The 27,050-nt window shown below is 37.9% G+C and overlaps 1 protein-coding gene and 1 long non-coding RNA gene across 5 annotated transcripts in view; one reads left to right on the forward strand and one right to left on the reverse strand.

The window, feature by feature from the left end:
* runx1 (RUNX family transcription factor 1) overlaps positions 1 to 27,050 on the reverse strand; it is a 62,764-nt gene that overhangs the window by 11,780 nt on the left and 23,934 nt on the right. For 2 of the 4 annotated variants that reach the window (XM_082163836.1, XM_082163837.1), the window contains exons 3-6: positions 12,873 to 13,129; positions 11,537 to 11,693; positions 7,024 to 7,128; positions 3,316 to 3,477 (exon numbers count right to left, since the gene is read on the reverse strand). In XM_082163836.1, coding sequence (XP_082019962.1) covers positions 3,316 to 3,477; positions 7,024 to 7,128; positions 11,537 to 11,693; positions 12,873 to 13,129 — 681 coding nt within the window. Of the gene's footprint in view, positions 1 to 3,315; positions 3,478 to 7,023; positions 7,129 to 11,536; positions 11,694 to 12,872; positions 13,130 to 15,598; positions 16,598 to 27,050 lie in introns of those variants that run through there. The other 2 variants (XM_082163839.1, XM_082163838.1) reach the window with 2 other exon arrangements.
* The window catches only part of LOC309494589, a 40,509-nt gene that overhangs the window by 1,201 nt on the left and 12,258 nt on the right, over positions 1 to 27,050 (forward strand). The window lies entirely within an intron of this gene.

Here is a 27,050-nt window from a genome sequence, read left to right on the forward strand (position 1 = left end):
TCACACAGCAAGTGCCAAAACCTTTACCAAGTTTCATACTATTCTGATGAAGTAAAAAAAAAAATTAAGCAAAGAGCACCAGAGGCTTAAATGACTTCGGTGATTAAGAAAATCATTTTGGTTTTGCCTGCTTATTTTAACCGACTTGAATAAAATCAAACAGCACCAGATTTGGTTGAGGGATTTTCACACAAGCCTGTTTCCTGTCAAACACGTCTCACTTCCTCTTTTCTGCATTCTACTTCCTCCTCGTTACATACGCAAGGTGCTCGTCTTTCAGTCGTTCTCTCACACACACACACACACACACACCTTTCTCCCATCTGCACCCATGAAGGGGAAGAGAAACTAAGAGGATCTCAGTGTTTTCAGATTGGGAAATGTTTTAAACAGCGCATGAAAAGCAGAAGTGCCAAACTTAGAGCTGTCGTCAGATCATTTCTCAGAAGATGGCTTAAAATTAATACTTCAGTTCAGCACGGATGCATTCAATTCATCAAAGGTGACAGTAAAAACATTTATAATGATACAAAAGAGTATTATCATATCATTTGTGTGACAAAAAAATGCTTAAAACATGTATCAGAACGACTGTTTTCAACATTGATAATGATAATAAATGTTTCCTGAGCATCAAATCATCATATTAGAATGATTTCATGAAGGATCATGTGACACTGAAGACTGGAGTAATGATGCTGAAAATTCAGCTTTGATCACATGATATAAATTACACGTTTCTATATATTCACATAGAAAACAGCTGTGTTAAATTGTAATAATATTTCACTATTTTTACTGTACTTTTGATGAACTAAATGCAGCCTTGATGAGAACAAGGGACTTCTTTCATCAAACATTCATTTTCTGTGGAAATCTGTTGGGCGTTTCAATGCAAAAAACACATCCTGTGTGAACGCCGCTTATTCATAACCGAGAGCGTAATCAAATTACCGGAAATATTTAATAAACGAATATGCTTCGCCACACTCCAATAGCATGCATCTGCAGGAATAGTGCACATGCAGTAATGCTCCAGTCTGTGTGAGATGTCACTGCGCTGCTTTAATCGAAGCAAACGTGTAATTTGAACATTCCTCCGTACAGTAAAAGAGCCAATATGTACATCTGGCTTCTCTGTAGCATGAGACAAAAGAAACGATGAAAGAGCGAAGAAACATTTGTGGCCCCCACAAGGCTTTTGCTGATTGTTATTGGGGCTTAAACGTTGCTTCCACTGTGTGTGTGTGTGTGTGTGTGTGTGTGTGTGTGTGTGGCACGCTCTGGCATGCTTGTCTAAGCTCCAATCAAAGGAGGCCTTGTTCGCTGTATTTGTTATGTCTGAACGTCCGATGATGTGTGATGTGTCCCAACTTCCCCCCGTCACCTGCCAGGAACAAGCAGAACCAATAACAACGTGCGGCGCAAACACACACACACACACACACACACACACACACACACACACACACACACACACACACACACACACACACACACACACACACACACACACACACACACACACACACACACACACACACACACACACACACACACACACACACACACACTCAAACACTTGTGTTTCCTTTCACTATCGCTGAACTAGTCCACACTCACACTCACACACACACTCACACATACTCACACTCACACTGACACACACACACATACTCACACACACTCAAACACTTGTGTTTCCTTTCACTATCGCTGAACTAGTACACTAATGCAAAAGCACAAAACAAGAGAGGCAAATTCTGACTCATTTTATAAAATGTTCCTATATATATATATACAAACAAAGTCTATATTTGTTAAACTGGTCATGTGACCATTAACTGACATCAGAAAAACTGTGAACATGCAAATATGTTCTCAGGGGGACTTTTGTAAAATATTGCAAATCAAATGTGCTCAGCTTCTTTTATTATTGATTTGTGCTGTTTAACCAGAAACCTAAAAAAGTTTGGGAATAGTCCCTACAAAAGTCCCTGGAATAGAGGAATGAAAACTGAACAGCAGAAAACAATCAAATAGAAAATCGATGACTGTGACATTACTAACGACTCGAATGGGGAGTAGAATATAGAATATAGAATATGGAATATAATAGGACAGAATTGACTGGAATTGACACTACCCTCGTGTTGGGGAAAGTTACTTTGAAAAATAATGCATTACAATATTGCGTAACTCACTTACTAATTGTGTAACTTAGTTACTTTTTTAGAAAAGTAATGCATTACGGTACTTTCGCGTAACTTTTTGTCCACCTGGGATGGGCTTGTTTTGTTTTTTTTAAACAAAAAAGTAATATTTTTGGGCAAATGTAAAGACCCTTTCACACCAAAAGTGAAATAATAATCCTCAGGCTGAAGGAAATGCATGTTCACACACGCGTGTACAGTAGAGAGCGCACCTCAAACAAACCCTTCAGCCATTCCGGATCACAATAAAACTAAATATATTAAAAAAATTAAATAAAATAAAAATAGTCATTTTTGTTTATGGTTTAACTTGATCATCGAAGGTCAATAGCAAGTACATTGGTCAATGAAGTGAGATTAAATGCATAAAAATGTATGGTTTATTTATCAAATTTAGTTATTGGAGCTTTGCATAGTATTCTGATTCTGCATTTCACTGATTTTATTCATTTTGAGGAATATTGAATTATTAATTTTTTTGTGCAAGAGAGATGATTAAATGCACTTTTAGTTTTAGTCTAGAACTACAATAACCATCATGTTCACACACACACACACACACACACACACACACACACACACACACACACACACACACACACACACACACACACACACACACACACACACACACACACACACAAGCCTCTGCACAACATGGGTACAGGAGAGCTGTCAGTCAATACATGTGAAAACAAACTTGTTAATTATTTGAAAAAGTAAGTCAGATATATTGTTGTAATTTTTTTAAAGTAATGCATTACTTTTCAAGTTACTTGTAAAGTAATCTGATTACATAACTCAAGTTGAAATGTTGCCATCGGGTAGGAGATTAAGAAAGCCACGTTGCAGATTAAACCGGTTTAAGAACTCGTTTATTCCTTCGGCCATTAAGATATTAAATTACACTTTTTTTTTTTTTTTTTTTTTGTATTGTGTTATTTTGTCTTTTTACTATTTGTTTTATGTGATTTTTTTGAGCCCAATACAAATTTCCCTCTGGGACAATAAAGTATACCTTAAACCTTAAAGTTACTAGTAATGAGTTACCCCAACACTGATGCAGAGATGCGCGTCAGGTACAGGTACAGGTGTAACTCACCGGGGATCTGGCTGTGGGCGGGGCTGCTGAAAGGGGGCGTGGTCAGGGCGGGGCGGGGGGCGGGGCCATGGTGTGGACTGCAGCGCATGGCACTTCGCCTCAACTGCTCAGAGAAAGCTAACGCGCCGGGCTTTACCGCTTCATCCGGCTTCTGTCGGTGGCCTGGACACACACACACACACACACACACACACACACACACACACACACACACACAACGGAGATGAGAGAGAACGATTTAGTTACTGACTGTCCATTAACAGAATCAAAGCCACTTAAGCACACAAACACAACAACTATTAGACATGTACACTGTGAGATGAGCACCAGTGCTGAGTAGATTAATGCTTACAAAATGTAGTCAATAATTGCTGATAACAAATTGCAGATAGTAACGTAATCTATTGAATTACAAATATTTGGTAATGTATTCTGACTACTTTTTGATTACTTTGACACCCAACTTATTTGATACATAGATTTAAAGAATTGTTGTGCACCATATTGATATAAAAAAAAAAATTGTAAAAAAAAAAATGTTATTATCAACATATAGAAGTGCATTAAACATTACGTTACACCAGATTGGGTTTGTGAAAGCTAATTATTAAATGAAATCATAAAAATGAACTGTAAAAACAGAAACGTTGAACATTAACAACAAACTGATTATGTGTACCTGTGTATCATTGTGAGAATTATTAGACTTCAGAAAACCGTGAACATGCAAATGTTTTATTAAATTACTGAAATATTAACTTAAAATAAATATAGACGTGTGGAATACCGCAAAATTGGCTTTCCTAATGTATATAAGCGATGTGATTTTATTAGAAAATTTTAAAGAAAACAAATAATAATTAGGACGAACTTAATAAATTATGAAGAATTTACTGCTATTGTGTGAATAATGTGTAATCACGTAATCCATAAGAAAGCAACTGTGATCTGACTTTTAAAACTTAATATACTTCATTTTTGGAATCTGATTACGTAATCCAGATTACATGTAATCAGTACAGCACTGCTGACCACACACACACACACACACACACACACACACACACACACACACACTTCTGTACATCTCACATCTTACTAATGATGCTGATGGAGGAGACCAGCGTGTCACTGCTCCAGTAGGGGGCGCTGTTCTGTCTTGTGTGTGTGTGTGTGTGTGTGTGTGTGGCTCTGACCTCACACACACAGAGACTGGGATTAATGATCACAGGTGATGAGAGAGAAAGGCAAACGGAAAGGAACAGAAAAGACAGCTGTGTGAAACCATCATCCGCACGCGAGCGAGGAAGTCCTGCTGAAACCAGAGAGCTTTGAAGACCCGGCCAGCGCATCCCGCCAGACTGACCCGGAATATATGTGGAGTGGCGCCGTCCGAAGGATTCCCGACCGGAATAACGGACCAACGGGGAATAGAGCCGCCGACATGTGCGTGATACGCGTTCACATACAGACACACACGCTATTAAAACACACTTTACACACAAACTACATGAAAACCAGCATGATTACAAATAACAGGTGATATGCTTTTTAACCCAATAATGACAGTCCTAGCGTTTTAATAATGTAACATTTTAATAATAATAATACTAATAATGGACATTAATAAATATTATTAAATTATTATAGTCACTAAATTATAAATAACAACAACAATAATAAACTTAGTACATAGTAAATATTATTATATTAATTAATTATTATAATTAGTAAAGTATTATTATTAGTAATATTAATAACAATAATGGAAAAAACAATAATAAGTAATTATAATTATTTTTACTCATAATATTTATGTATTAAGATGTTATTATTATGTTTTTCATTATTATTAATAATACTAACAATACTTTAGTAACTTTCGTAATTAGTTGATACAAATAATAATAATAATGAAAAACACAATAATAATATATGAATACATATTAAATATTATAAGTGAAATTAATTACAATATAAATATTTTTCATTATTACTATTAATAATACTTTATTAATTATAAGAATTAATTAATATAATCATAATTAATCATAATTATTAATAATATTAATAACAATAATGGAAAAACATAATAATTATACTTTAGTAATTATAATTATTTTTACTAATAATATCTATTACGTATTAAGTCGTTATGTTTTTCATTATTATTAATAATACTAATAATACTATGTTAATTATAAATTAATTAATACAATAATCATAATTAATCATAATTATTAATAATATTAATAACAATAATGGAAAAACATAATAATTATACTTTAGTAATTATAATTATTTTTACTAATAATATATATTATGTATTAAGATGTTATTATGTTTTTCATTATTATTAATAATACTAATAATACTTTAGTAATTATAATACAATACTTATTAATCAATAATAATGAAAAATATGATAACATCTTAATACATAATAAAAGTTCGTCAAAATAATTATAATTACTAAATAAATATTTTTTCATTATTATTAATACTACTAATAAGTATGATACCATGTTGTACTGGTTTGTACGGGACATAAATATGAACTGTGAAGCAACATACTGTAACAATCAGACTTCGATCTCACCAGTTGCTTGTTTAACTGAGTGAAATCACAGCAAAGACGAAATGAAACCTCATCCTGCAACCAACACACACCCTCACGCCGACAGACAAACCACATCAAACACGTCCAGCTGAAGCTGACGAAACCAGTGATGACATGAGGATAACAACACCAGTCGCTAGTGCAAATGCTAGCCTACATCTCTGAACGCAAGTATGGCCACAACAAGTATTATAAAGGGGTGGTTGATTATGATTCCACTTTTTTAACGTTAGTTAGTGTGTAATGTTGCAGTGTGAGCATAAACAACATCTGCAAAGTTACGACGCTCAAAGTTCAGAGCAAAGGAAGATACAGAAATCTATTTTTAAGGACTACAACAAACGGCTGGTAGGAACTACAACGAGCTTCTTCATGGGTTAGTGACATCACAAACCCTAAAATTTACATAAACTCCGCCCCCGGGAACGCGATTTGTAGATTATCATGACAGAATATGCTAATCAATGACTAGAATATAGTTAACTCCACATCAGACACATAAATTCATCAACTAACCATTCAGAAATGTCCTGTTGCTTCTACATGTTGTCACTTCTTCTTGAGTCTCTCCATTATTGTCTGACTCCGGTTTGAACATAAAAGGCTAAAAGTTTTTGAAATGTTCAGTGTGTTTGTGTGAGGTAATCGGAGATGCTAACACACACACACACACACACACACACACACACACACACACACACACACACACACACACACACACACACACACACACACACACACACACACAAGCTCTTAAAGCTCCGCCCTCTGTGCCGGGAGCAGCAGCTCATTTGCATTTAAAGGGACAGACACAAAAACTATGCGTTTTTGCTCACCCTCAAAAAGTGACGACGTTAACATGCTATAAAACAATATCTGTGGGGTATTTTGAGCTAAAACTTCACACACACACTCAGGCGACATCAGAGACTTATTTTACATCTTGTGAAAAGGGCATTATAGGACCCCTTTAACACTTAAAAATGTCTGAAGGTCACATGACAACTATGTAGCATTCGCTATCTAACGTGCACGTTTATAAGTGTGATGCAACTGTGTGTGTGTGTGTGTGTGTGTGTGTCACTCACGTCGTGGTTCTCGGGGCCCGTCCACCGTGATCTTGATGGCTCTCTGATACGTGGCCACCTGAGGAGGGTTTGTGAAGACGGTGATGGTGAGAGTGAAACTCTTCCCTGAGAAACACAAACACACTGGTCAGGAGTCAACATCTGCATTCAGAGTCAGCACTGGATATATTTATTAGTTGCTACATGTCAAGATGTGTTCGTTTAAGGAGTGTGAGACTGGTAAAACACACGGGCGAGACGAGACTATTTCTGGACGAAGACATTTGGGCTGATCTATCGGATGGACGGCTGTCGTCATTAGTGCATAAAAAACCCCACAATCGGAGACAGAAGGGAATTTACAGTCGCTTTTGTTGTGTCCTTAAACAGAGACAGAGTTCAGACGGTACAGACGAGACACGGGCCAAACAACACGTCATGTGACAGAGTCCCCAAATAAACAGAGGACACATGGAGGATCTCGGAGAGAGAGAGAGAGAGAGAGAGAGAGAGAGAGAGAGAGAGAGAGAGAGAGAGAGAGAGAGAGAGAGAATCTGAAATAATTCAGTGAGATATTGAGAGGAGCCACGACACACACACACACACACACACACACTCACAAAATCAGTCTGGATTGCATTTAAAAAGTCAAAAGAAAGAACCTTTAAGACATTATTTTCAATTAAGCACATTCTCAACACTTTAATGCAAAATGTAATTAATACGTCACATAAAATGATGAGAATCAGCATAACAAAAATGACAAAAAAAATATAAAAATATAGTTTCTTATTTATTTTTTTCTAATCTATTTCCATAGACAACCATCTATATTATGTATATATATATATATATATATTTTTTTTTACTTTTTAAAGTTAGTTTTCTCTTCTGCTCACCAAGACTGCATTTCTCTGAGCAAAATACAGTAAAATTGTGAATATATATTAAAATGTAATTTATTCCTGTGATCAAAGCTGAATTTTCAGCATCATTACTCCAGTCTTCAGTGTCACATGATCCTCCAGAAATCATTCTAATATGAGGATTTGCTGCTCAAGAAACATTTATGATTATTATCGGTGTGATTTTGAGTGTTTTGAGAGGTATTTTGGATCACTGCCATTAGGCCTGTCACGGGTGCCAAACGACAAGCTCAATCCTCCACAACTGTCTTGAATATAATCCCTGGAAAAAAGCACTGACTCTCCTGAAATTCATTGTTTGTATTAATTCACACACACTGGCTGCTCGATTCACCAAACTCACTCAGATTATAATGAGATGCAAGATTTTATATTGCGGATTCATAATGAGCTGCTTCTCTTATGTTATTGGACGAGACGTGGCGTATGTGCCAAACTACACAAACCGGATTTGACTATGAACTGAGAGGATTATGGGAGCTGGGGTCTGTACCCACAATTCCTGATGCTTTCACCTGTCACTCATCGCTATGACGATGAGAAGGACCCCAGAGAGGCGTCCCTTTGCGTGCCAGAAGCAGGTTTGAGTTACACAGCACTAAACGGGCCTAAGATCGTCGGCCAAAGAAAGGTACGGTTACACACACGCGCGCGCGCTAGTCGTTATACGGCCAGAAACATAGAGCTGGGAAAAACTCCAAGCTGTTCCCCAAAATATGACAAACTACCGGTTTGACCACACACACACACACACACACACACGTATGCACAGATGTGCAGACACACACGCACACACGGGATCAGCGCTCGAGTCCGATGCCAGGTGCTATTCTGAGCGCAGTCGCTTTGACAACACCGATCCACTTCGGTCTACGATGATCTCACACAGACATAAACAACACACAAACATCACATCACATCCAGGGAAAACACACTTACAACGCTGTAATACTGCGCTAATAATCTGCACTGGACGTTCAGAACATTCACTTTACAAAAAAGTACTGCGGTATTCTTCGAAATGCATCGGAGCGCCATGTAAATACCATGGTATCGGATCGGTACCACGTTATGTGTCAGATTGAAGTATTTCCATGATAATACCATGTTTTTGGACAGGCAGGAATTGAAGTACCATGTAAATACCACATTAAAGCCTTAAAAAAAAAACTTAAATGGTACTAAAATGTATATGCCATGGTATTTATATGGACATTCATGGTACTTTCAAGCACAACCATGACTACGGTAATAAATTGTGTGTTAAAATATTGTTGTTTTTTGTTGGACCCGGTACTATGATTATTATTATCGCATGGTATTCTGTAGAGAACCATTTAAATATCATAGTAAACCTTTTAAAATCTACTTTGCGGTTCAATGATGGTATCAGATGGTAATACCGTAGAACTGTGAAATATACTGAATGATACTAAAATTCACGTACCATGGTATTTCGTGGTAAATATTCACTATTCACTATAAAATCAACTTTTTTTTTGCAAGTGAATGAATAAATCATTAGTAGTAATAGTACCATGGTATTACCCTGATTATTTTGAACATGGCACTACAGTAATATCTCACTTACAAAACAAGTATCGCGGTACTAGTGGTATTTCTTAGACTACCATGTAAAAAAAACACAGTACATGAATATTAGTGCCATTTAAAATTTAGCACTTTAAAAAGTGTTGCTCAATTAAAAGTAAAACTAGAATAGAATACAGTAAAAAATAATGCTAGAAAAAAATATAAATAAATAAAATATAATATTAGAGAAAGAGATAAAAAAGATTAACAGAAACACCAAAACTGTTCAATCATAATGGCCATTAAAAATAGAAAAGGCCTCATCAAATAAATAAAGTACGATAGTATCTGATATCACATTTGAGCAGTCTTTTACTATGATAATACCATGATATTTTGTAAAGTACCATTTGGAGGCATGCAAATTCCCTGCTATATTTATATGGTAATAATTAGCATATTAGTACCTGACACTGCCACAGTACGTTTTTGTATATGAATTCTCAAGAAATATAAATGCAAAACAACTAAGCTGTTCCTGTTTAACGCACTCATTACAAAACCTTCTGCACTAATACACACACACACACACACACACACACACACACTGTGGTTCAGTGGTTTAGCGTCTGGACGGGAGTCGTTCTGTCTGAGAGACTCAGTGTCCAAACAGGGAGGAAGTGCACAGTGTTTCTCAGGGGGACGGTTCCATACAAAGCATATATGTGTGTGTGTGTGTGTGTGTGTGTGTGTGTGTGTGTGTGTGTGTGTGTGTGTGAGAGAGGTGGGGGAATTTGTTTATAATTTGTTTATCTGTGTCTATGTTACTGTACGCCGTGTGTGTGTGTGTGTGTGTGTGTGTGCACTGACAAGTCCAACTGACACAGCACGACTCTTAATAAATGTACTTGAAAACATGGAGTGAATCAACAGCCCACAAGGCAGCGAGAACAAAACCGTTTGATGGACATGAAAAGCCACACACACAGATGCAGTCTTTGCTGTCTTATCTACACATCTGCATAATACAGAGTAGCAAGAGTGCATAGATATGCATAGTTTACATTTCTCCCTTACTTAACACGCTGGGTTTTTTTTTCGACCCGCACTCTTTTCCGGCACTAAACCTAATCACTTCCATCACATCAGAGTGCAGCTGCTCTCACAAACACACACACACACACACACACACACACACAAGCGTCGCTTGGATAAACAACAGTCTGCGAGGATGTGCATGTCTGAGATGCACTGAAATGCAAGACTTTCATGCAATAAAATATTTTTTTGTTTAACAATCTTGACTAAACATTTACACTTTTCTCTGTACACAAACATTTCATTTTGCATTCTTCTCTCAAAGCACGCAAACACACCTGTCGCAAACATCGACTTTGTTGCCCCTATTATGCTGTGTTCAAATGATGATGCAGACAAAAGAGGGCAAGACAAAGGAGTGTGTATGCATTCGTATGTTTACTGCAGGTCCAGGCATGTGTGTTTAAAGGCGGCGGCGTTAGCGTGGAGGGCTATATCAACGAAATCAAATCGGGCCTTGAATAGAGCCCTGTGGGACCCCTTACTCATTTCCCAGAAGCTAGTCATTCTGTTGACTAACTACTCTGTCATCTCAATTCACACATCATGAATACCGTCAGAAGCTGTCCCAAGAGATGCGTTTTGAGTTTTGAATATCTAAAATACAGGCCACAAAAATGTCATTACTGCACTGCGGTACCACAGAGAAGTGCTTCAAACGTCGAAACGCTGGACAACTAGCTAGTGTATATAGAGGCTTGTGTTTTAAATAGATAAGACCTACAGTATTTGACTGCCACAGGAAGCGACTGGTAATGGTCTGTGTTGATGTGTGAGCGCTGTATCAACACAAATAGGAACATATATATACGCAATTAACCAAGCATGTACACACACACATACTTCTGTGCACCGCAGACACTGCATTAAAATATCTCCGTCACGGCTCAGCGGTGAGTTTCATCCACCGTGTTTCCTTCGCTCAAAACATTTTGAGAAGTGAGTAAGTTTTCTGCATATGCATCGTCACTTCTAACCTCGTCCGCTGCGGCCGACGAAACGCAGGTCGTTGAAACGGGCCACTTGGTTCTTGATGGCGGCCGTGGCGTTTCGGAGCTCGGCAGAATAATTCTCGTCGTTGCCGGCCATCACGGTGACCAGTGTGCCGTCAGGGATGTCGCCGAGGGCAACCACCTGTCAATCAATGAATGAGCAAGATATGTTACTTTGTTACATCAAAACTCTATTTTAGAAACACTCCAAAAATACAACGTACGACAATTATCACACTGTGTTACAATGAAGAAGTCGAGAACTAAAAAAGCGACAACTATTAATAAAATGATTAAAAATAATAAAATAGATTTCTCTATTTGAATACGTTTTGAAATGTAATTAATAAATAATGCTTATTATTATTATTATTATCAATGTTGAAAACAGTTTTTGCGGAAACTGAGATCCATTTTCTTCAGGATTCTTTGATGAACAAAGTTTATGTTCTCAAATGTAACATTTTAAATGTTTTTACCGTCACTTTTGATGAGTTTGATGCATCTCTGCTGAATAAGTATAAATTTGTTTAAATAAAAAAAATCTTATTGACCCCAAACACTAGTGTGTACATGCAACTGAACATTACTGACATGTATATGTATATATATTTCCTGTAATTTCGTTATTATTACACTTACCAATAGATCGTATTAATAAACATATTTAATGACTTTATTATTAAGCAAAAACACTGGGCAGATACTGAAACCCAGACCACATTCAAATCCTCTATACTGTCCTGCGTCACATCCACTTGTGCAATATCTCCATATCTAAACTAAATGAGCCGGTTATTTGCATATTAACTGTAAATGTCAGCTCATTCTTCATCTCTTTGTTTCAGAGAGCACACATGCCTCGCAGGACTACGCTCTGCTTTTGGGAAGACTGGGTGGTTCGCATTTTTACCGGCATTTGCCAAATGCGGAAGATGATGATGAAAGATGTTGCAGTCACCCATGACGACAAGAGATTAGCAACAATTACTGACGTTTCCCTCCAAATCATTAGCTTAATTAAGGATGTGCATTAAAAAAAAAAAAAATAAGTGAGATTGTAAGATTTTAAAATGTCCATATAAGCACTTAGCACAAGTTTGTCTGATAGTCAAGTAGATTTAATATGGCATTACTGCGAGTTGTGCAAATGTATTTGAGATTACTACTGCTACAATTGACAACTTAAAAAGAAAAAAAAGACTAAATTGGTTTACAATTACAAATAGAAGCACAGTAGCTCCTCTAAAGGAAACACATGCATTCTTCTTCTTCATATTGCCCAGTATCATTAACTCATGAGAGGTCTGTGGTGGAGTACCTTGAAAGCGATGGGCAGGGTCTTGTTGCAGCGCCAGTGTGTTGGCAGGACGGAGCAGAGGAAGTTTGGGCTGTCGGTGCGCACCAGTTCTCCTGGGTGGTCTGAGAGCACCTCCACCATGCTCCGGTCAGCCATGCGCAGTTTCCCCACCAGGGCGGCGCCACTGCTCTCCTGAGCCCCCAGAGGCAAACCCTCGTTCATCTTCCCCGAGCTCAGGGTCGTCGAGGGAGGCGTGAAGCGTCGCCCAGGCGCAGGTTCTGAAACACACGTGTGCATTAGGTCATTCATGAGAACAATAAGGAAAAAATTAAAACGTGTACAATATTTCACTTTTGCAATAATAGTAAATATGAGATGCTTCTTTGTTGCATTGCTCAGCACTTGTGCAGAATAATTATTTCTAGGAAAATTCGCTATTAAACATTGGCATCTTATATACAGTAACACACATTTGCAGCATTCTATTACAGTGACTTAACTTTGAGTTGGGACAACAAAACATTACTTAACCATAGTAAAATTACTATAATGCATGGCAACTATTAGAAAACATGAAGTTTGCAATATATAAAAACAAATCGGAGATGTTTCAAACATGTATTTAAAGTATCTAAAGTGAGACTGAATGAGTAACATTTTATGCCACTGACGACAGTACCTTCATATAAACACACGCGAATTGATGCATTGCTCGGCACTGTATTACTAAGCAGAACAATTGATTTTAGTACAATTATTTATTTAAACATTGGTATCTTGAATAAAAGACATTTGCGGCCTTCTATTACAGTGACTTTACTTTGAGTTGGGAGAACAAAACATTACTTAACTATAGTTGAATTACTATAATGCATGGCAACAATAGGAAAAAATATAGTTTGCAATAAATCACAGTTGCAAAAACATAACTCAAAAATATATTTGTTAATGTATTTATATAAAATGAGATCTAAAGTGAGCAACACTCGATGCCACTGACGACAGGACCAACATACTGTACGCACACATGCAAGTTAATGCATTGCTCTGCGCTGTATTACTAGGCAGAATAATATCTTAACAGCAATAAGACTCTTGCAGCCGTGAGTTACAGTGATTTTGAGTTGAGACAAAAAAAACATGAAGTGACGAGATATCAGCCATGAGAATCTTTACCGCAGTTATTTTCACTTTTGTTAGTCAACGGAACAATTTCTCATTTTATGCAATGGATATAGAAATGCACAGTTTTGGTCATGCCCACACATTTGTAAAAAAAAAAAAAAAAAAAAAAAAAAAACTTTTTCCGAGCAATTCAGGTGCCGTAACCCTGGCTGACTTCTGTGCCTCAGAGGCGTATGAAAGCTTTAAAACCGTCAGGCCTGCGGTCATTCGGGCCGACCACAATCAATGCCACATGAGTGCTGAACACGTGACGGAGAACCACTGCGCTCTCCAATACAAACACAAACCTGGAGTCTGTCGACGGGTGTTCGGGGCGAGTGGGAGAAGGTGTAATAGAGAGAGAGAGAGAGATGCATTTGCAGAAAGAATAAAACACTGCAGAAATGCTGGACGCCATATAGGCCAGACATATGAGACTTAAAGAACGAGACGAGAGGAGAATCCCATTAGACGGATTCTTACGGCACAGTATGTGGGATGAAAACTAGATTTTGTTCATCTGCCAAACTCTTAAAAATATAATCTTTATATTCATGTTGGTCTCATACATTTTCTACACACATTCTGGTTTAATTTAACCATTGTTCAAATCAGTAAGAGAATATTGGTTACACTTTATTTTAAGGTGTCCATTGTTACAGTGTAATTATACATTTAAGTACTGAGTAATATTAACTACATGTACTTAGGTTGGGATTATTAGGATTAGTTGCATGTAATTATGCATAATTTATAGTAATTACTAAACTACATGTTACATGTGTTACAAGGACACTAAAATAAAGTGTTACCAAAGTATTTTACTTATTATTCATGAATTCTCTAATAGTTCCATTTGACCTGAATAAAACATTAATTTTCATAAAAGGTTGAAATGCAATATTTTTTAAATTGGTTTTATGGTTTTCTTCTCATTCTCTATATTTTGGATACACCGCACTGACTCTGTTTCAGCGGACATTCTTTTGGGGGAAATATTAATAATATTTTTTACAATCTCTGGGACAGTTAACACCTATAAGTATAAAAAATATCAAAATGGCTTTTAATTCAGGAATTTAAAACATGTTAATCATGGAACTTCAGTTATAAAAAAAGTATTTTTTTTGTATAAATTGTGCATTTCTGAATAACATAATATCTGCCTCTCATATTCATATTTAGTCTTATTTTTCATCTCTTTCTGTCTCATATTTAGTTATATTCATATACTTTCATCTAATTTTTTGCTCATGTTGCTGATTATTTCATTTCGCATTTTAATGCAATGCTATTTTGATTGTTAACACTTTTGTACTATAGCTATTTTGCATGCTTTTAATTATTTCACACTGCTTTCTTTGACAGTAACTGTGCAGTTTTGTGTGTGAAGTCGAGAGACAGAGAATCTGTGGTATTTCGCCTATGGGAATGTCACATTAACATCATGTTTTAGGTTAAGGTTAAAGGTCTCAGTGATTATTAACAGCTATGGACATTCAGATATTATGAAACATGACGCGTAAAAATAGACTCGTGAAACCGCCGTTACGCATGTGTCCAGAGCTCAGAAACGCTCTTACCGTATTTGGCGTCCCAAAGAAAAACCATTTGGTATCTTTTGAACACCGTTCTCAGTCAGGATCAGGATCAGGATCAGGATCCCAGACGAGCAGCTGATTCTGACGCGCGCGACTCAAGGATATACGAGCTCAAGCTTTACTATCCTTTAGGCGAGGTGAGACAACCCTGCGGGTTCAGCCTAAACTGAACTCTGATCAGTTCATGTAGAAGTTGTTCCTCTTTCAGCAGGAGACATCAGAGAGGATGATTTGGCACGCGCGTATCCTTTGGAAAGTGCGCGTGAAGTTGCGCACCTGACGCCGACGCATTCGCGGTCTTAAACTATCTAAAAAGTGCATTCACTCGCTCGTATACAAGCGTAATAACGCTGTTGAGAGAAAGTATTCTTCCTGAATCCAGCTCGCGGTGGGAATGATGATGCGTTGTGAGTGAGTGAATGAATCCGCGCTTTTACTGGCACTGATCAGCGCAGGAACGCCAGCCAGGGCAGCTCATTTGCATATGCCTCCTCCTCGAACGCTCTCATTGGACGGTGATGACAGACCTCGATGGGCTCGGCCAATCAGAAGACCGTCCGAACCGAGGGGGAAAAAACGGATCTGAGCAGTCAATGGAATTCCTCGCGCGTGCTTCGACGCGCGCTCTCGCTGATTCACTGTTGATTTGAAGTTACTTATCAAACGGAACTGAATATCAGGTGAAAAAAATGAAATACAGGGTAAATTACAACAAACACAGCATGTTTAATTATATTATATTATATTATATTAAGAAATCACATAAACACTTTTTATTTAAAATATAAGAGACCCCGATTATTACGCATGTCAATGCAGTGGGAGAAAACATTTAGCTTGTTTTGTTCCAGCAGATGTTGTTTTCTATTTTATCAGAAGGAACATGATATCAGCAGAACAAGCTGATTCTCATTATAGCAACTTCAAATAAACTAGATGACAAATAAATTCAGTCGGAAAAGTTCAAATTAAAATGTGCAAGAGTAAGAAAAATGCACGATAGTCAAACGTCCTAGTATTGTTTCTAGGACAAAGACAGCAGATAAAAAGTGCTGATCTAATCGGAGGTGTTTTCTGGCCAACAGGGGGCAGCAGTCGATCTGCATGAGACATATGGAGTCTGTTAGGACTGATAATAATGCATGAAGTGGAGACGACAAGAAGCAACACAGAAATGTTTTGTCATCTTTCGGTAAAACGAATACAATGTGAATTCCAAACCGCTGACAAAAGACTGTCAGTCCTGTAAATGAAGCACAGTTACTGAAATCAGGCGCTCACACACATTATTATTTTATTTTTTTTGCATGGTAATGTAATAATAACTTGACGGCGTGTTTTAAGGCCAAATCATCACCTTTGCCTGCCCTTGTTAAAACGACACGCTACATTTAAATAGATCTGATGGCTTTCTGATTATTAAACTTGATTATTAAGCTTCATCAGGAGTCAGGACTGTTCAATTCCCACAAGATTGAGTTTTATTAATCACGAGTAATTCAGAACAATAACACCCAAGAACTAAAAGTTCTGGTTCTCTTCTGGTCATGATTCATTTGTAAAAATGTAAAGAGCTTGCTGTATGAGATCCGTGTTATTCACGTCTCATCTTCCTTGTTTGTACCGAACATTACATATAAAACAAAATGCAAATCACTTTGAAAATACTGACTGTCCTGTTCATTACATCATGAATGTTTTTACCCAGACGTTTATCTGAGTGTGAACATATATAACACATCTGAGTTCATCTGAGAATAAAGACTTCATATCCGAGTCTAGTGAAGCCAGAAAGAAGAAGGACAGGAATATACATATCTATCTATCTATCTATCTATCTATCTATCTATCTATCTATCTATCTATCTATCTATCTATCTATCTATCTATCTATATATAAACATTCATTGTACTTTTTAGTTAATCTTTTACATAATCATTTCACGTTTGTAACTGTGTTTATTAGGTACAAAATACAGAGAATAAAATAATATCTATTATAAATATTAAAACTAGTATATATATATTATAATTAGGTAACACATTATTTTAAGGTGACGTAGTTACATGTTCCTGCATTTACTTACTATAGTAAAAACAGTAAATTATGCATAATTACATGTAATTAACCCTAAAACAAACCTTAACCGTAACTCTACACTAAGTATGTAATTAATTAATACGTATTTGAGTAAGTACAACGTAACTACGTCACCTTAACATAAAGTATAATAATAATAATAAATATTAATATTAAATATTAAAAGTGCCTGAATAAAAATGACTATTTAAATGCATGATATAGTTTAAAACGGAATAATATGTTAAATATTATATGAATAATAATAATTTGGACTCAAAGCAAGCCAATAAAGCATATAAAAACAGCTGAATCTGAAAGCAAGGATCAATTTCAGGGAAAATAATATAACATGCACGCCAATCATAAATGATTTTCTAGCACAAAGGCACCGCAGGTCTCGGACGCGTCTTGTGTTTTACTGATTTCGAGAAATCTGATCTCTGAAAGTTGAGCAATCAATAGCGCTTGTAGTCGGCTATAAAATATATTGACAAGCGTTGCAGGGTTACAAATATCTGATCGTGTTCGGTCGAGCCACGGAGGAAGCACACGCTGAATACAATATAATACTAGAAATGGGTTTCTTCCCTCTGAAATTAATGCAATTATTATAATTCGGGCCTTTAGACACATTTAGGCGACTTGGAAGCAAACATCAAATCATGTCAGATCTCGTATCAGCGTATTGTTTCTTGGAAATAACATATACATTAAGTTAATATTATTTCATCTGAAAAACAAAGTCCTGATTTTAAGGACACTCACACACACACACACACACACACACACACACACACACACACGTAATGAAGGAACATGAAGTTGTTGTTCCCTATTTCAACAGTTCCTCTTTCACATTCTACAGCGAGGGAAAGATAAAGACCAGAGAAACTGAAGACGACGAGCAGAAAAAAAAAGAAAAAAAAACACGATGTGATTCATGAAGAACGAAAGTGTGAGAGAAACTAGAAGAGTTGAGGCTTTACCGAAGAGTGCGTTGGCGTTCCGGCCCCTCCTCATGAAGTACATGGCCCACGAGATCGGTCCCGGCGCTTTGAACGGGCCTGAATTCATTTGGACCTGCTCTGATTCAATCCAGGATTCACTACAGAGGAATATGGATTCCCTCCTTCCCCTGGCTGGCTTTATACTCTCCCGTCTCCCATCGTCCCGCTCCGCATTACACCGAACACAGATTAAAAGTTGACATGCAGTCATGACTAATATATCCCATCAGAAAGCATGTCCTCAGGAGACAGGCCCGTCTCTCTGCCCCGGGGCTCTTCTGTCCCGCTCACTTCATTTAGCCACTGATTCCCCCCCCGACATCTTGATTTGACTCTGCATGCAGTGAAAACGCTGAGATCACGCATGAAAAAGCAGGCGAAGAAGCTTTAAGTTCGTACAAATAAACTTAAAAATGAAGGCCAAACACCCACTTTGACTTGCATTTTGGAAAACGTTTAGATTCTGTTTTTGGTTTCAGGGTTTCGCGAGTTTCAGAACTACAAAACTTAAAAGCTTCTCCTGTGACATTACAATTTATACTGGAGTTTATACAAGATTGTTTTTTGTTTTTTTAAGAAAATTAATACGTGCATTCAGCAAGGATGCATTACATTGATCAAAAGTGAGAGTAAATACATTTATAATGATGCAAAAGATTCCATTTCAAATAGAAATCATCATATTAGAATGATTTCTGAAGGATCATGTGACACTGAAGACTGGAGTAATGATGCTGAAAATTCAGCTTTGATCACAGGATATAAATTACATTTTAAAATATATTCACATAAAAAACACTTATTTTAAACTGAAATAATATTTCAAAATATTCCTGCTTTTACTGTATTTTTTATCAAATAAATGATGAGCAGAAAAGACTTCTAATCTGATTAAACATTGACTATTTTATCTGATATTTGTCCTATGTGCCTTATGATTATTAGTTTAAAATCAGTCGCATATAAAGTTGTATTTGCATTTATGCACATGGGTTTGATTCCTAGGGAATGCATGCACTGATAGTTTTAATGCAATGCAAGTCACTTTGAATTAAAGCGTCTGTAAACTGTATAAATGTAAGCGTAAAGTGCATTTCGCAGAAACTTTAATCCAAAGTGACTTGCATTGCATTAAAGTCATTCATTTGACCAGTTTTGACCCCGTGACCTTCGCTGGGCCAGTGATCTACAGTTAGGATGCTGCCTATGTAGTGCGTCATCTGTAGTGTTCACTGAACGGCGTCTCAGAGACTTCAAACTCAGTCCAGACCACAGCTGGAGTTTCAGAGGCTTCGAGGACTTTGGCTGTCTGGGTGTGTTGCAGGAAAAGGTTGGTAAGCCACAGTCAGTCGTGAGGGTCGTAACATCAGCACTGAGGTGTGTGTGACAGGTCCAGTCACCGCTGATACCACACACACGAACAACGGCTTCAAACCACACAGTCGTCTAGCGAACTCGCAGAAGATACAGTCTTGCCTTTTGAATTCTCACCAACTCCTCACACACACACACACACACACACACACTAACGGGAAACGGCACAGATTTAGATGTCGTTTTGCCCTGTGCCCGCAGGCAGTCTGTCCCCTACGGGCCCCCAGAGACGGGCCACCCCGGGGCCACACGCGATCAATAATGGCTTCCTGGGGCCCGACAATCAATGCTGCCAAAACTACTGACCAAACCCAATCATGTTTAAAACAAACAAAGATCGCTTCAAATGTTCACTAGACGAAAAAATGCATCAAGAAACGACCTAAGTTTCAAGATATAAACCATATTTTTAGGACATAATAATCTAGATTTGTATTATATTATTTACTCGATGCACAGCAAACTCTTTTTACAGAGTTACAGAGTTAAAAAAAAGTAACACTTTACAATAAGGTTCATTAGTTAATGTATTAACTAACATGAACTAACAATAAGCAATAAGCAATACATTTGTTTCTGTATTTATTAATCTTTGTTAATGTTAGTTAATTAAAAATACAGCTGTTCATTGTTTGTTCATGTTGGTTCACAGTGCATTAACTAATGTTAACAAATACAACCTTATTGTAAAGTGTTACCAATAATTTGGTTCATTGTCTATTTTTATGAATTTAATACATTTTTATTTTATAATTACATTTGTTTCAGATGTTTCTACCTAAATTAATTTGGAAAAATAAAAACATTAATGAGACACTAGTTGACATTTTGTAAGAGTCTAGAGTTATTGATTCAATGGCTCAGATTATTTGATGAGAAATGATTGAGATCTCTGACTTTTGATGGCAAACCTTGTTACATCTCTCTAGAAAGAACATAGCCAATCAGAAACATTCTAAATTCCACCTTAGCAACCACATAGCAACATCAGAATGTGTTCTACATGCTACAAATGTATCAGTACGTTTCAAATGTATCAGTTCGTTTCAAATGTATCAGTTTGTTTCCTGTTTTTGCGCTCTGTCTTCATAAGTCTCTTTATAAGCTCCCGTCCTCCAGTCCGTCTCACTGGTTTGCCTGCTCTGTACTGGGAGGTTAGTTAAGGGAGAGAGTGAGGAAAATAACTCAGCTTTCGTCCTCTTTAATAATTCATGCGGCTGTATTGTGTGGAAGCCGTTAACTGCTGCTTAAAAGTAATTAATTGATTTTCTGACATATCGTTTAGCAGCACAGCCAAGTGACAGAGCAAAGCACTCTGCCCTCACACACACACACACACACACACACACACACACACACACACACACACACACACATACTCGCAAGCACTCACACACACAAACACACACACTTACACACACACACTTGCAGGCACTCACACACACACACACACACACACACACACACACACACACACACACACACACACACACACACACACACACACACACACACACACACACACACACACACACACACACACACACCTAGTGAGCTGCCTAACTAGACTGCATTTTAAGGCATCATAAGCTACACTCCCGACACGAAGGATGTTACAAAAGACTAACACACGGAGTATTTACCATTCTGATGCACTTACACACACTATATCTGTGTGAGGATGTGGACAGGACAGGCACAGATGTCCTCTGGCCCGGGACCACACACACACACACACACACACACACACACACACTCTTCATCCAGCTGTATTGACATTGCTGCCGATCAGAGCGTTCCCGTACGGAGAGACACTCGTTCTGACGTCACTGCAGTCTTAAGCCGCTGTTTTCCCATGATCCTCCAGTGTGTGCACTACTGAGCTGACTCTGTGCCAGTGAACACCGGCCTAGTGTAGCTTTAAGATGAAGCGCTGTAAGAGTCTCCAGTGAGGAAACTACAGCACATGAAACGGTCCCGCTGAGAGTTTCAATCTACCTCCATCACGGCTCCCGAAGGCCTCATATACTGGAACGAGAGATCCTGCTGCGCATTATAACCGGCTACAGGATCACGACTGCTCATAATCAACTATATTAACATCAAACTGAAATAAAGCTGTATATTTACAACGGATAGTTGAAGCCAAAATGCACACCTGTAACTGGCTGCATGTCAGATGAATCCTATATTAATGCACCAAACTGTGAACATATTTATATACACTGCCCAAACAAAAAATAATAATGAAAAAAGTCACTGTTTGGATTTAAATAGGCAAATGAGTCTATGATTGGATCATTATTGTAGCGATTATTATGTTTCTATATGTTTGGAAACCATTCTTCTAACCCTAATTGATGGAGTGTAGTTTTTTTATTTTAATAAAAAAAAAAAAAAAAAAAATTGCTAGCCATCTCCAGCTTTTTTGATCATTTTCACAAAAATGTTATGGCCCCCACAATATTTTGTTGTAAGATCATCTGAACATGCAATATATCAAAAGAAAGTAAAATAAATAAATAAATAAAAAACTGTTTTATTGTAGCTTCATGCATTCTTTTTTTTCAACTCTTGAATATGGGAAAGTTTCATTAAAATAAGCAAGATTTTGAGCAAAAAGCTGAGAAAACCGTGTTTTTGTCAAAGAGTACGTCTGGATGAGATTCAGAACGATGATCTAAACACAGATGGAGTCGATCGAGTCCATCAACACCTACACAACCTGATACTAAAGCTGAGTCGACATTTCATTCAGTAACATTAGGCCGTTTTGATTTATATGCCGTTTAATGTTCATAATCACACTATTTTTCATATGCATCTGCTTACATATGCTATCACTTGTTTCTGCGTCTTCTTCGCATATGTTTTGATCAGGAGATTCTGTACTCTTTCACAAGATGTCTCAGAGCGCCCCCTACCGTATAACAGTGAAAACACGGAAACCCAGAAAATGTCATGTTTTTTGGGGAAAGTTAAACAACCATGTAGGAAGACACATCATGGCCTTATTCCAATATCAAGACTCATCAAGCTCAAACTGTGAATGTTTGGGATGGAGCATGAAGAATCATTTTCACACATGAATCCAGATCTTAAATTCATTGAAAGTCTTTGGGATGTGCTGGAGGAGACTTTACAGAGAGCTGGACTTGAGCATGGACCTCTTGATGGAGATAAAATCACAATGTTTATTTCAATCAAGAGGTGCAGTGTATAATATAAACTCTAACTGTTCATGCTATATGGGTGAATAACACTTAGGGCCCTATTTTAACGATCTAAGCTCATGGTCTAAAGCGCAGGGCGCAAGTGCACCTAGGGCGTGTCTGAATTCACTTTTGCTAGTTTAACGACAGGAAAAATGGTCGGTGCTCCCGGCGCATGGTCTAAAAGGGTTGTCCATATTCTCATAATGAGTAATGGGTATGTTTTGGGATTTAAGTGCGTTAAACCAACCAGAGTCTCATCTCACATTCCCTTTAAATGCCAGTTGTGCTCGCGCCATGGCAGATTCGCTATATTTACATGACGGAATTTGATAGTGGAAAGACCGAAGCGTCTCCAGAGCGCAAACGGATCTGCTCGTGCGCGAGGTAAAAGTGCGCTAGCAGACCATCTACGGAACAAGCCGGATTCCACCATATCTTTATGTACACAATAATAATCTTTTACATTGTAATCCTTTTATATTTAATATTTGGCATGTTTGTGTGCTGCTGTGCGTCCCTGTGTGTGTAATAAGCAGAGTGTATGCGTGTTGTGGACCCGCCTATAGGCGCACATTACTAACGCGCTCTTTAAATAACAAAAAATAATAATATTGTGCCATTGACTTTAGAGCAGGGTTCAGTTGGTCAATGGCTCAGACTATTTCTGTTGCCTCAAAATAGCAACACACCAACAATGTGCCAGAACACTCCTCGTTCTCAGACCAGCAGCCCATGGGTGCACAAACGGGCGCAAATGCATTTGCTATTTAATCAACGTGGAGCAGGACGTGAAAATGATAACTGCGTCGGGCTGAAACTAGCAAAAAACACTTGCGTCGCGCTTGACGCTGCATTGCGCCGGGTGTAAGATAGGGCCCTTCAAATCATGTGGCTTATGTGAGAAGTCTACTATTAGAAAGCAACATTGAAGGAAGGATCAGAGACGTGAGCGTGCAGGACTCTCTTCAGACAGTAGCCGCGTTTCCATTTCTCTTCAAATTGCGCAAATTCAAATTGAAAATTGAAAATACTCCCAATGGAAACACGTCTATTTCGCAAAAATTCCCATTTATCGCACAAACGTTTTTACGCTCATGAGGTGGTTTTTCAGGCAGTTCGAAAAAGGAATATTTCGCAAAACTGCAATGGAAACAGGCATTTACAGTCACCTGACGTAGACGACGCGGTGTGTTTAGACAGAATACGAGACAGAGTTCTTCATTAAACTCATAAAAGACAAAAGAATTACGGGAATACTGGATTCTAAACCTCAAATAAATGCCACAATCAAGACCTCGAAGCAGAAATGAGGGAGAAACACCCAGAAACACCTCATATGAGCCGCTCACAGAATAAGAGTCTTTCCTTTCCGTTAATGCTTGGATAACACACATACGTCTCCCATTAATAATAACAGCTAGTGCGGCGGCTGGGATATACGTAAACCTACTAACATCCGTCTCCATGATTTTTGGGATGATTTATCGCGAGAGGAAATAATGGCATTTTAGTCGCATAACATCGGTTAACGCAAGCGCTGTATATTCACAATCGTTTTTTATCGACATTTGGAAAATATCGCAAAAGTGTAACGCGCAAATCTGTAATGGAAACGCGGCAAGTGTGAAACAACTGCACAAACAGCCAGAACACCGTCTCGTATCATCATGGCGGTGAGTTTTGCATGGGAAGTGTGGAAACGCCAGGCCGAGGGTGTGTGAGGATCAGGCTGGACGGTCACGAGAAGTCAATTATTCAGAAGCCCCACAGTTTTCAGCAGAGACCGTCCTCTGAATCCAGCTGATTGATTTTCTGACACACGGGATGAGGGTACGGACACTGAGAAGAACGGACGGAAGGGCTGAATTTTTCAGTCTTTGGACTCTAAAGCGCAGGTTTGTTCTGTCAGCACAGACACTCACTAGATTAGACAGTTTCGACGCTCCAGGTTTCAACAGATATTAGCTGAGTGAATCTCATCCTACACTCTTACAAATAAAGATGGAAAAGAACCAAAAAGGGAGTTTCACAGCGATGCCGTAGAAGAACCTTTCACTGAAAGGTTCCTTGAAGAACCTATTTTTTTCTAAGTGCCATAAAGAACCTTTTCCGGTACTGTAAAGAACCCTTCTCAAAGGTTCCTTTTATGTTACTATTATAAGTTTAAATATATTTTCGGGACGCCACAGTCTAAGTTAACATACTATTTATGGCGGTCAGTGTAGATATTATGGCAGTGGCCGACACAAATAAATCAATGTATGAGAAATTTACTCCAACAATGTGAGATCACATGAGATTGATGGTGAAGAACCCTTTTATAATCTAAAGAACCTTTTGTGCAATGGAAAGGTTCCTTGGATGTTAAAGGTTCTTCATGGAACCAAATACCCCAACAAAGAACCTTTCATAATTTCATAATCATTTGTTAACAAACAATATTCATTACTTCAATGAGCTTCATTGTTTCATTAAATTATTACATTGTTTAAAGGGGTGGTTGATTATGATTTCACTTTTCTAACTTTAGTTAGTGTGTAATGTTCCTGTTTGATCATAAACAACATCTGCAAAGTTACAACACTCAAAGTTCAGAGTAAAGGGAGATGTTTTCTTTTAAAGAAATCGTTTTTTAAGGACTACAACAAACGGCTGGTAGAGACTACACCACATTCCTCCCGGGTTAGTGACATCACCAACCCTAAAATGTACATAAACCCCGCCACCTGAACACGATTTATAGATTATCAAGACAGAATATGCTGATCAATGACTAGAAGATAACTCCACATCAGACACATAAATTCACCAACTAACCATTCAGAAATGTCCTGTTGCTTCTACATTTTGTCACTTGTTCTTGAGTCTCTCCATCATTGTCTGAATCTGGTTTGAACATAAAATGCTAAAAGTTTTAGAAATTTTCAGTGCATGTGTGTGTGAGTGCAAGCTGTTGAAGCTCCGCCCCCTGTGCCGGGAGCAGCAGCTCATTTGCATTTAAAGGAACAGACTCAAAACGGTGTGTTTTCTGCTCACCCTCAAAAAGTGACAATTTTAACATGCTATATAAAAATATCTGTGGAGTATTTTGAGCTAAAACTTCACACACACACACTCTGGGGACATCAGAGACTTATTTTACATCTTGTGAAATGGGCATTATACCTCCCCTTTAAATAAATAAATAAATATTTTGTATATGCACATTTCTGAAATGCATAACTTAGACAGTTTCCTCTGATAACAGATCACTCTAAATTGTAATCATGCATATTCTGTAAAGCTGCTTTGAAATGATGTGTATTGTGAAAAGCGCTAGACAAATAAACGTGAATTGAATTGAATCACTGTGTGAGAGGCTTTAAACTTCACCGTGAACGTCTTCTCAAGCGACAGACGTTGATACCGCCACAGTCCAGCTACACGTGTTGGTCTGCGTGTCCTGTAAGAGTCTGATGTATAGGTGTGTGTTTTTGGCCTGGTTTGGCCCGCCGTGTGTGTGTGTGAGGGGGCTGAGAGACGAATGAAGATCTGCCTCGGGCGCTATTTAGTGCAGTTTGAATGGATGAGTAGACATAGAGGAGCTGGAGATGAAAAACACTCACTATTGCACATGAATGTCGGAGCGAGTTACACACTGGCGTTCAGTGGCGTCGACGTTTTAGAGGAACTTTTACAGCTGAAAATCTGCTGTTGTCTCATGCAAACAAACAGTCTTGGTGGCTGCGGGTCATCTATCTTAAGGACATTCATAA

Source organism: Leuciscus leuciscus (assembly GCF_965113295.1).
Source record: "Leuciscus leuciscus genome assembly, chromosome: 3".
NCBI lineage: Eukaryota > Metazoa > Chordata > Actinopteri > Cypriniformes > Leuciscidae > Leuciscus > Leuciscus leuciscus.